This window comes from Panulirus ornatus, chromosome 67, assembly GCF_036320965.1.
Source record: "Panulirus ornatus isolate Po-2019 chromosome 67, ASM3632096v1, whole genome shotgun sequence".
Classification (NCBI taxonomy): domain Eukaryota; kingdom Metazoa; phylum Arthropoda; class Malacostraca; order Decapoda; family Palinuridae; genus Panulirus; species Panulirus ornatus.
Window position 1 is genome coordinate 4,838,114 of NC_092290.1, and position 12,306 is coordinate 4,850,419.

Consider the following 12,306-nt stretch of genomic DNA (forward strand, 5'->3'; position numbering starts at 1 on the left):
GATTGTTTGACTGAAAGTAACGTATACAAACGCAGGTATAGTGGCAGTTTATGGAAAAAGAGGGTTGAGGGTCAAAGGATCGAATCGGGGAACATACCTCAGATTGATGGTATGTAGCAGAGGAAACTAAACCGGGTAAAGACGGAAAATCTGACGTGTTGTGTCCAGAAGGATACCTGATGCCTGGTAGGGAAAGAGAGAGAGAGGGAGAGAACAGAAGAGAAGGGGGATTGATCCTCTTGAAAAAAAAAAAAAAAAGAGGCTGTATTTTCATGAAATCCCGTAAGATGACCTGTTCAGGTAAAACGTAGGAGGAGCAACTTTGAGAAAGAACTGGCATGGTGGTGTTGATGATAATAATGTATAATCCGTCATAGATTTTTTCATGGGTCACGAACAAATACAGAAAGATAACAGAGAGATAACATTCAAAAAGATACAAGAGATATCAGGCTGATACAAAGTGTCCGTGAGACAGGTACTCTAAGATCGTACAGTTCTAAGACCGATGTAAACAGATGCGAGGAGAAACTATAGCCCAAACACCAGGGAGATGGGAGCGGGAGAAGTCTTGGAAAGCACTGAAATTTCACAACATATTTCTTAAGGGCCTTGACCCATGTGAGGCTAAAGATCTTGATGAAGTGTGACAGGACGCTTGATGTCCTATGACGTTGCTAGAGGCAAGTAAAGTTCCAAAAAGGGGACGAGTGTCGTACCTTCCTCGACGAAAGGACGCCAGAGGATGTTGTGCAGAACCACAGACCAGTCGCTCTTCATGAGACGAGTGTCGTCTGCAAGAAAAAGCACCGAAGGATGATCCTCTTGCCAGGGCGAAACTACCCGAATGGCCAAACGGTCTTGGGGAAATAAGGCCATGCGGAACATACTACTTTGACCGCTTTGGAAAGTCGCGTCCCGTTTTCATACGGCGAAGGTGTGTACCTGGACTGCTAGGAGGGATTTCACTCCTCACCACACAGGAGGCTGGCAATGAAAGCGAATCGTCAGACAAATAATTGGGAAACTCCTTCCTTAGTGGGAGTAGATAGATACACATTGTGGGGTAGGACACTTCTCAAAATAGGTCGGGTGTCCATTGCTGTGTCTCTTGGTTCTTATTTCGGGACTGTTGCTCCTTGGTATGTATATATATATGACCTGCCAGAAGGACCGGCGGACTCGTATTTAAATATTCCCGGACGGTGCTATGTTCCCGACGGAAGCAAATGGTTGACGAGGAATGCATCGTCTTACAAGGGGACCTAGACAAACTGTGGAGATCGTCAGGTAATTGGTTGATGATATTCAGTTCGACTGAATGTAGGGTAATGAGAATGGAACGCTTTTGAAGGCCTCACTACACATATTATGTAGGAGGGAATGAGATACGGGAATGTATGTGCGAGAGGGACCTTGGAGTTATCACCAGAGTCCTACCAGGAAGAGAATTATTAGTGAGGCAAATTGGTCAGCAAGAAAATATCAGATTCGCATTCAAGTACGTGGATAAGGAAACGTTCAGCAGACTTGTTACGTCATCATTCATTAAGTCAAAACTAGAATAAGATTTTCGAGTTTTGGTCACCCAACTTAGAAAAAAGAAAAGTCAGGAGGTGCTGAAGATAGCATGAAAGATTTTGCTATGATCAACAATGTTTCAAGTTACAGTGAGAGATTGAAGTATGTAGATTTGTCCCCCAATGAAAGAGAGAAGAGTAAGGGACCATACCAGTTACGTTTTTGAACATGTCTGATATTTGGGAATGCAAAGACGAAATAACTAGAGGCCATGACATGAAATCAAACAGAAAACGTTCAGTAAAAGATTTAAAACAGGACTTTTACATCGGAAAATATTTAAGGAAGTGCTTAAACAGTACTGAAAGTACTAAATGAAACACAAAGTAATGAAAATGTGAATGCATACGGTGTACAGTGGTTTTAACAGCTGTATGATAATTGGGGAAAGTTCAACAGATGGGGGAGCCCCTATGAGTGTGGTATAGCACTCTCCCCGTACAATACCAGTACATAATTACTGAAAGAGTTATGGCCTTTCTTGACACTGAGTATAAGGACTGAGACTCCTCTGTTTAGCGAATGTAATTTCTACATACATTTCAGGTGCTTAATAAGATATACAAGCTGCATATATGAGATTCATTGGAGCCATGTATGTTGTGATCCTACAGTGAACATTTGATGCTATAAGGCACCAGTACAGGTGTTCAACCCCCATGAACATAACGGTGCAGTAAGTGAACTCGACCATGTGACTTCTAGGCATGATGGCCTGGCCCTTGACTTAATCAATGGTCAGGTCAGAGGTCACGTCATATCTTACCGATGGATCTAACGTCATGCACAAAGGAACTAATCATCTATATATGTGTAGGTCTCAAATGTTGTTTACGTTCATGACACACAGTCTGTCACACCTTGAGTGTCAGCGATGCTCTCCTCACACTGCAGGATTAACACACCATTCGGTTTCTTGGGTTCAAAAATCCCATCACACTATGGTGTTGGATGGCGCCCACAGAGGTTTGGTTTCCTAGACTGTCGTACCCTGTTTGTCTACACAGGATCAATGCAATGATGTCGAAGTTTTTCTTGTACAGACTCTTAATGTACGAAGGTAATTTTGCCACTCAGTATTTTACTATAACCTCTGAGAGTGTGTCTCAGGTTGTGGCCTATATTTCCACAGGTCACTCGACGGCCCAAATCACTGACCGTGTCTTTCGAAAGCGAAAACACTCGAGAAGAACCACCTCCTCAAGTTATCACATTTTTTAAAAATTTCTTTCGTTTTCTGCAGCACGCAAGACACTGGACATTGTTCCTTCGTGTCTCTAACACGAACCTTGAACTCACGTATCCTCTGTTCGACAAAGAATCATTTTCTGATATATATTTTTTTTTTCACACCTATGGCCGAACCTCCAAGACGATCAAGTCGTTTGCATTTCTGCAGCTGTCGTTTCTATACTCAAATCAGACGAACACGCACACTCGCTGGGGCCTCAGTAGAGTCCCGCCTGGCCGATCATGATCCTACTAACGTGATTCTTGATGTAAGAGAAGATGGTTATGAAGTTGTCTGTGTTGGTGGCCTCGGTGAAGCGCGAGAAGAAGTGGCAGCTATGGGAGGAGGCCAACTTCTCGTACAGGCTGGCGATGAACTCCCGCCCAGCTCGCTCGTTCTTCTCAGGACCTGTCGGATGGTGATCGAGATGGTGAGATCGAACGAACTGGGTTTTGCTCGGTTATAAGTGTAGGTGAGGAGGAGTTCCGAGTGGTGGTGGTATGTAGTACAAAGGAGGTTGTGGTAAAGGGTTTGAGTATAAAGTTCTTTTGGTACACATTGGTGGGTTCATTAGTGGGAGAAATGATGTTAAGGTTAATAAGAGAGGAAACTGTTGGGTTAGGACTACAGGTTCGTAAGATGATAAGAAATAAGGGAGTGATTTCCCTAGTATGTAGCATTCTACCGAGAAATAGAATCGTAGGTTAGCGGTTTTTCCACATGGTTTGCTTAACTGAAGAAATCTAGGACTACCAAGCATACTACATCGTGCGTATATATATTCTCATATACTGTAACACAGTCACACATCCTGGCCGTCATACACAACAAGCTCAGACAGGGGCAGGGTATAGTGGAGTACACTGACCGTCATACTCGGGTAAGTAGTCCTTGAGAGAGTGGTAAAGTATTTTCTCCCTGAATATGTCCGACTTGTTGAGGAGGACGATGACCGGGACGTTGACGAAGGGCGGATACCTCAGCAGCTCCGTGAAGATGTCCAGGCTCTCCTGCACCCGGTTCTTCTCCTGCAGGGGTGAGAGAGGTGAGGGGTGAGTGAGGGAGAGGTGAGGAGTGAGTGAGAGAGAGAGGTGAAGGGTGAGGGAGGGAGAGGTGAGGGGTGAGTGTGGCTGTCGGTGCTGGGCTGGGGAAGTGAGACCAGAGGGAGTCCCTCCTGGGAAGGCACTAAATAGCGAGATTTTTACGTCCGACTGTCATGACGCTCGGTGACCTTACCTGCGTTACCTGATGCTTCTGGACGACTTTACTGAATTCGCTTTCGTCCTCAGTCTCGTCACTAGCACGTCACGCAATCTCCTCGACCACTTCGAAGGTCGGGCACGCATGAATCCATCTCGCCTTTTCGGCAGATAAAGATTTTTTTTTTTTCGTTCATACATGGCGTCCACCACATAACCCTTAACCTGAAGGGCAGGATGCTGTCCGACCTTCGGGTATGGTGGCTAGCCTGGTGGTGCCGTACCTCCCACACCGACAGTCACATTTTTTTTTTTTTTTGACGGGTTTACGGAGGGTCTTACGACGTGTCTTCCGTCAAGCGTTCGACGTGTCTTCCGTCAACCGCACGACGCGTCTTTCGTCAACCATACGACGCGTCTTTCGTCAACCGTACGACGCGTCTTCCGTCAAATGTCAAACCCCGTCAGAGATACAGTTCCTCTCCTTCGTCGGGGATTAAGCCCAGTTCCCAGACACTTCACCGGCAGGTGTGCGCAAGTGGACTCGCCCGGCCTCTAAAACACTTCATCAGATGGTATAAGAATAAGAAATCAGTGCACCAAGTTAATAAACCAAGTCATGAGACGCGTACAGTACAATACTCGACTTACCAGGCCTTCAGTTTCCTCTTCGACCGTTTGGTCATATTCGGAGAGGGACGCCAGGAAGAGAATGGCTGTCGGGTTGTTCAATTGGTTGATCCAGTCCTTACGTTCCGACCTCTGACCTCCCATGTCATGGAGGGTCATCTGCATTTCCCCAAGGTCGTAGGTGATGGTCATGGCTCCCCGCGTCGGGTACCGCATGCGGAAGATGTCGTCCATGGTCGGGAGATAGTTATCGCCCAGAATTTCCTGGGCGTTGGAGAGGAAGTGCCCGGCGTTGGTGAGGAGGTGGTACTCATTGCCCCTCATGTAAACCTCCTTCACGCCGGGGTCGGCCCACAGCACCTGCGTCTGCTGCACCAAGAGGGAGTCCACTGTGGCGTCCTCCTCAAGGAACTGCTCCAGGGATGCCATGTCGCTGAATCTCTGAGCGGCCTCCCTGGCTTCCTGGCTGGCCTGGGCGATGCCGAAGCTGTCCATCGCCCTCACCATCTTGTGCAGGCTCTCCAGCAGGTTGCGACGGATGTGCGGCAGGTGCCTGGCGATACACAGGCAAATATCACCAACAAAGGTCTTCCGTTACCTTATAAATCTCAAGCGTTTATATCAACAACCCCGTGAAGAAAACGGGTAAAATTATCAAAGGCCCAAGCTTAAGAATTATGGTGAATTATGGTATTCAAGACATGGAAGTGAAAAAAAATAACAACAATAAAAGAAATGGGGTCAAATGGACCATTGTCTGACCTCCTCCGATCATGTATGGGGTAGGTGTCGCCGAACACGTATCTCATCTGTTTCATGAAGGTCGACTTGCCCGTGTCCGAAGCCCCGAGCACCAGCACCCTCGCCTCCATTATCGTCCTCTTCAGGAGCCGCGTCAAGTGGTCACACGGCACCAGGACAGCATACCAACCACACAGGCAGGCACGGAAGGTTGGATGGATGACAGGGAAGCAAACATGCAAATTAATTGGACCATTAAAACAAATCATACGTTTTATCTAAATTACTCTGCTAATTTAATAAGGATGGAGTGACAAAGATTTTGAGCGATCGGGCCCTGAACATGCAGGAGGGTGAAAGGCATGCACGGGATAAAGCTACTTGGAGCTATGTGGTAAAAGGGGTCGACATACTCTCAGTGGACTGAGCCAGGGCATATGAAGCGTCCTGGGTAAACCGTGGAAAGGTCCGTTGGGCTTGGTTGGTGGATAGGGAGCTGTGGATTCGTTGCATTACATCTGGAGGTGTGCTGATCACAGAAAGCAAAAGGAGGCACATATAAACAGGTGGGAACCACGTTCCTAATCAAGGCCAGGAAATTACCCCACCTCTTCTGACCCAGGCTATCCCCTACCTGGCAACTCGGCGGCCGTGAGGTGAGGTGAGGTCGCTTAAAAGTTAGGCCCCCACACCCAGACCCCAAACCACCACCAACAGGATAATAATATGAATCTTGAGGTATCGAGGTGTCTAACCCTCTTTTGAAGATTGAGTACTGGATTAGCATCCCGCTGATGTTTCTGACACAATGCTATACGTTAGCGATTTATCAAGCAAATTTGCTAACGTCTGATCGACATTGAGAATAGATATCGTTCCATCGGCTCCTAATGCTTTGTTTGGTTTTATCTTACGCATATGTTTAGAAACTGACTTATGACCTGTGCAATTAGTAGCATATTTACCTATGATATGTGTAATCCAGCAGGTATATATCTACCTATGACCTGTATAACCCAGCAGATATATATCTACCTATGCCCTGTGTTGTAACCCAGCAGGTATATATCTACCTATGCCCTGTGTTGTAACCCAGCAGGTATATATCTACCTATGCCCTGTGTTGTAACCCAGCAGGTATATATCTACCTATGATCTGTGTAATACACCACGCCAATACCGACGGCGGCCAACTCACTCTCCTGAAGGTGTCCTGTGGTGCGTCTTCCCAGAACCTGCAGGAGTTGAAGATGCTTAGGCGACTCAGGACGCTCACGACGGCCTGCCGGAGTCTCTTCAGGAGGGACCTCCTCCTCCTGCGGTACACCCTCGAGTCGTCATCTCCGTCATGCTGTAAGGGGTAAGGGGTAGGAGGGTTCTTAGAATCACTGTGGTGCCGATTGTTTCCTTTCTGTGGGAAGTCTGTCGGTAGGAACCATCCACCTCTACATTATCTATGGGAGATTATGTTAGCCAGAACCTGTAATCCAAACTGTTATCTGTGACACTTTAGATGAATTTATATGTTCGAGGAGGTGGGATCGATCCGTGATAAACGCTGCAGGAGACAATAATTATTCATGGTAAACATTGCAAGCCAAAGTAGAGAGAGAGAGAGAGAGAAGAGAGAGAGAGAGAGAGTACAAAATAGGCTACAAGTGGGGAAATATTTCCAGTTTTAGGTTAGGTTAGGTTGACTATTTATGACGTCTCGAGTTAATAACGCCCTGAAATTATAATGCTTCGTAATATCATAGATGGTTTCCATGCCGAAAATCATTGCGTATGGCTAGGCTTGCGGAGAACTTTGACCTCTCTGGTCAATATTGAGCTCTGAGGGTTAGGCAAGGAGGGCTACCTGTCTAGCTAGGCTCCTTGGTCTTTCTCGAACGTCTGGTCAAAAAAAGTAAATAAATACTTTAATGGTATTAAGAGTAGTAAACGAACTGTTATGGAATTATGGATGTGGACAGCATGTAAAAGTTTTAACCGATGTATGAAGGTAAAATTCACGAGTAGTGTCTTAGTTTTTCAAAAACATTTTTTTTTTTTTGTCGTCTACAAAAATCTGTTATCACTATCAAACTATAGTGAATGGTAATGATTCTGGGGTGAAGAAAGGTGTCGAAGTCATTATACTTTACACCAGGTTTTCGTCTAATCGGTATTTCGTGGCTATAGTCTAGGCAAGTACGTCAGTTACCTGTAAGTCTTCACTGTATTTCATCCTATTCTCTACGGGATTAGATATTTCATAAGAGTACCATAAACTCTGGTGACTAGGGGTTACTGTGTTGCTTGACAGCGAGTCGGCAATTGCCGACATTTCATTAGCGCTTCTCCCCACTACCCATGGGCAGTTCCCCGTTCTGGCAATGAACACGACCACGCACACGCCATCATTTTATGATCCTTGGTGGATGTAGGAAAATATTTTTCTGACCATAAAACGTTTAAAGTTTTCGAGTCTGCTCTGGGGGAATATGTCATCAAACAATAGATATTGTCTGTATGAGGTACTGCCTCTCCTTGTCCATATCACAATTGGTGAAATACGCATCACTGAAAGCATATGTAAACATTTTACGGTAAAATTACACTTAATTAGGAAACTTTCATCACAAGCTATAGTTGAGGAGCAACACCCGAACTATATAACGCTATGAACAATGTCTTAGTTACGGCTCTTTTCAAAAACATCATGAGATGCTTTTCTCCTTGTTAGGAACATCCTTCACAGGAATCTCTGAGAAAAAACGATTTTAGAAGGTTATACTTCAGAAAAAAATAAACTTCAATGTTCTGTCGTTGTGTGAGCAGTACTTCTTATCATACTTCCAAAATGAAATCACTTAACAGCCTGCGTTTAAAGTATTTCAGCAAATAAATGAAATAGGTAAAGATTATCCCAGATAGATGTACGGCATTCATATTTTTGCCATATATATATATATATATATATATATATATATATATATATCATGTTGAGGTTGTGTTATCGTCAAATTTCATCTTAGAATCGCAAAGCCTAGCTAGCTAAAGTTTGGAACGGAACCCTGAGGCATATAATGGTGTCACAGTGATACACGTCAGTGCTGTACTGTCGCCTTCCTTTAGTTACATCATTATGCGCACCTTAAGCTCCAACATGTCTACTCTCTTGATTGTGGGTCAAGTTCTTGTACTTCAGTCAGCCTGGTAGCTGAAGGAGGAAGCATAATAAAACAACTTACCTCTTCCATAGCTTTATGCAGATCGAACCGACCCCGAACAAATCCATTCGAAGAACAAACACAAGGTAAGGGCGTAATCCAATGTATTAACTACCCAGTCAGTTTCCATGACTGTAATTGGGCAAAAAGAAATTGAGCTAAATGCTTATGTAACATGAAGCCAGTGCCCAATGAAATGCCGTGGTAAGTACTGCCAGCGATAAGGCTTAAAGGATGCGTCAAGTTGCCACAAACGGTCCACGAAAAAAAAGAAATTCGTAAACTTTTAAAAATTTCACATTATCTATCTTAGCAAAATGAGAGAAAGCAATTTCATGAAGTGATTTTTACAGACAGACTTATTCCTTTCATTGCCAGTCTTCCATATTGGCGTTTATTATGATATTTATTTCCATTGATATCTACGAAATAGTTACTCTTTCCTATGATATTTTGCACTTGTGACTGTTTTTCGCCGGGCTACATTCTTGCTTGTACATATATCAAAGTATAAAGGAAAAGTCAAATTAGATAGTCCATATCATCGCTCTTCACTAATCATAGTAAGGCAGGCAAAAAATCGTGGCCAGGCGATCGTAAGCAACTCTGACTTTGGTTGGGCGGGGCTGTGAAACTTGTCAGGAAAATATGAGGATTTTCATGTCGTCTTGGGTTCTGACTTGATGTAATTTTCGATGGCTACAAGTGTTCAGATTGGCCTCTTCACTCTCTGGGGCGGGAAGTAAAATTTCAGCCTCATGTTAAGTACACAAATGTCCACCGTTCCTGTTCTCCTAGACCTTCCGAACATGATATTTAGCGAGCATATACCCATTATATATATATATATATATATATATATATATATATATATATATATATATATATATATATATATATATATATATAACCTTTGAACTGCAAGGGAGATTGATTACTCCAAGACATGACAGACGAGAAAGTTGCAATTTTTCGTGATTTTCAAACATTGTTATTTACTTATAAGCGTGTGTATTATTGCATCACCTCAAACCGTCAAAAATGAATGGATTCAATGGTGCAATGGTCTCGTTTCTGAATTGTCTCCCTCCATCCAGTCTCCCAGTTTGATTCGTCTATAGAACCACACCCGGATTCCTTACACGAGATATTCATAACAAGAGACAAATTCAACCGGCTTGTTTTCCCGACTGTATGTGATAGGCTCTTGTAGTTTGCATTGTGAACTACAAATTAGTGTGAAACAATAAGACGGGTGACGCACTGGAAGATCCTTGGACCTGCGTTTCCGGTTTTGATACGAGACGCTCAAAGTTGTTGAACAACAAGTTTACGTCTTTGGTCCAGTCACTTGCTACGTGCTCTGGTTTCTCGGCTTCGTCGTACATAACATCTGTCTGCTTCGTCCATTTCTAATGTTACTGCTTACGGATGGAGCCACACCCTCATTACACCGATTTATTTTGAATCTTACTAATCTGCCTTCTGGAGAGGTGGATAAGTACGGTTATTCGTTGTTCAGTAATGTAGTTCTACGTTTTATCGGTGATAATTTTAAGAGAAAGCCAGTGTATTAAGACATCATGGAGATAAGGGAAAGAAAATTGTGCAACGTTCCAGGAATGGATGTATAACGTAACTATTAGTACACACACACACACACACACACACACATATACACGAATGACCGTGGTGTAGTGGTCAACGTTACCGACAATGGGTTATCATGGGTCACTTTGGGGTTCCCACAAGCATGGATTCGAATCCTGGGTGTGGCGGTCGGCCCATGTGTTCATCCTCTCTTCAAAGCTGGTCCATAAATGGTAACGCACTGTACCTTAGACCGGTGTGTGTGTGTACATAGGAGTAAAGACAAGGTACACATATATGAGATACACATATATTCTGATTTCATTATTCTGATTTTATTATCAGCACGTGTCCCCTTGTTGTCACAGCATGGTTCGTATTGGGCCGTAAAGCCGTGCTTCAGCAGGTAAGAATCCCATGTAACGAGCATAACTGAGCAGTTATTTCCTAATCAGACACCCCCCAAGTACTGAATGATACGAACATTTCTCTAGTTTTGTCTGAAGGCGACAGGATTCCTACGCATCCTACTAAAAATTGAATCATTTTTCTCATTGTAAAACTTTTACCCAAACGCCAGCTTTGAAAAATTCTCTTTGGTTTCTGGTGTCGTCCTATTCTTTTTCTTTTTATTTTACATACATCATAATACTTTTGACGTACTGTAGAGACGTGTCTGTCCATCTATTGATCTCTTAACAAAACAAAAAAAGACATTCTATGGTAATAATACTTCAATATCTCATAAATCCAATTTTTTTTCCGGAAAATAAATCCTGTTTTAAGTTCACTAGACTCATTTACATATTTTAGTGTGTGTGTGTGTGTGTGTGTGTGTGTAAAATCTGGAATTTAAGCTACATAACATTTTGTACTTTGCCATTTGGATTTAGTTTTCTCTTAAAAAAATGTGCCTGAAATTTCCAGCCACGTATCAAACCAAGTATTTGACAAGAACATGGTTTCAGAATGCACAAAATTTCTGCTTAGAATGTTCGCTGTCATAGTATAAGGAACAGTATGTGCAAAGGAAAAGATAATAAGAATGCATTATGATATGGAACTAAGTAAAGGATAAGTGTGGTGGGAAGCTCTATGTACTTGTTAATGGAGCTAAAGGTAATATTTGTCGACGTTTGAATAATTCGTGAGTCATAGATAGATGATTATGACAATCCGTCCATTGCAATGCATTTCCTTTAGCTCATTGAGATTATAAAATAGTTTTCACTTATAATATGGGCTTGAATTTCCATATACCCTATGAAAAGCGAAAACAAACATCAAAGTGTATCAAGTACGTTGTTAAAGATACTGTAAATGAAACATGGATGCAGAGTATTCGTCATCAACAATGTCTTTGACCTTTGCAGGTGACACTGGGAATTCGGACATCCCACATTGCCCAGACGGTAAGGTCTGGACAACCTTAATCTGACCCGATTCAGCCTAACCATTGTGGTATGAGTCCATATACACTGAGACATTTTGCGTGAGGGTGTCAGATACTGTGAAACTCAAAACCCATGAGACATGACACTGAACAGGGTGGTGGTGTGGTGTGGGAGCGTGGGAAGGATTGCAGATGTCTGTTCATGGCATCCATTTCAAGAGAATAGCTTATTGCGAATGATTTGTCGTTAGGAGTAATGTTATCTGTATAGTCTTTCTTGAAGAACTAAAATGATGACATTCGTGTGTTTGTATCCTGTATCATGATGATACTGAAAATACTTATCGATTTAAAGTATGGTAACAACGTGTCATCTGATAAACACGTCATCAGTTTGAAAAGCACAGTCGTTCCCATTCTTTAGGAATAATGGAAATTATTTGAATTAGGTCGGACAGTAAGAATCTAAACTATATTAATTCTGTATTTCATACCCACAAAAAAAATTATAAGCATTTTCTACATGTTTAGTGCATTCAAAATAGATGATCGTTAAATGTCAATACTGTAAAGCATCCAACTTTTCTTTTTCTTCTTTCATTATTTCCCTAATATTAGGACTTCAAGTTATCAAGTGAAGTAACCATGATATAGTGAATAAAAAGTGGATCTAATTTATTTATAGATGTGTATTTATGGATGCATATTTTTGTAATAGAGAACCATACG

At 42.7% G+C, this 12,306-nt stretch overlaps 1 protein-coding gene across 1 annotated transcript; it reads right to left on the reverse strand.

The window, feature by feature from the left end:
- Positions 1-1,821: 1,821 nt before the first annotated feature.
- Positions 1,822-8,807, reverse strand: LOC139747162 (guanine nucleotide-binding protein G(q) subunit alpha-like). The gene is made up of 6 exons (XM_071659114.1): positions 8,616-8,807; positions 6,581-6,733; positions 5,404-5,522; positions 4,663-5,194; positions 3,681-3,840; positions 1,822-3,220 (listed from the first exon to the last, which is right to left on the reverse strand). The coding sequence occupies exons 1-6, from the start codon at positions 8,622-8,624 to the stop codon at positions 3,030-3,032; spliced, it is 1,164 nt and encodes a 387-aa protein (XP_071515215.1). The 5' UTR covers positions 8,625-8,807; the 3' UTR covers positions 1,822-3,029.
- Positions 8,808-12,306: the final 3,499 nt, after the last annotated feature.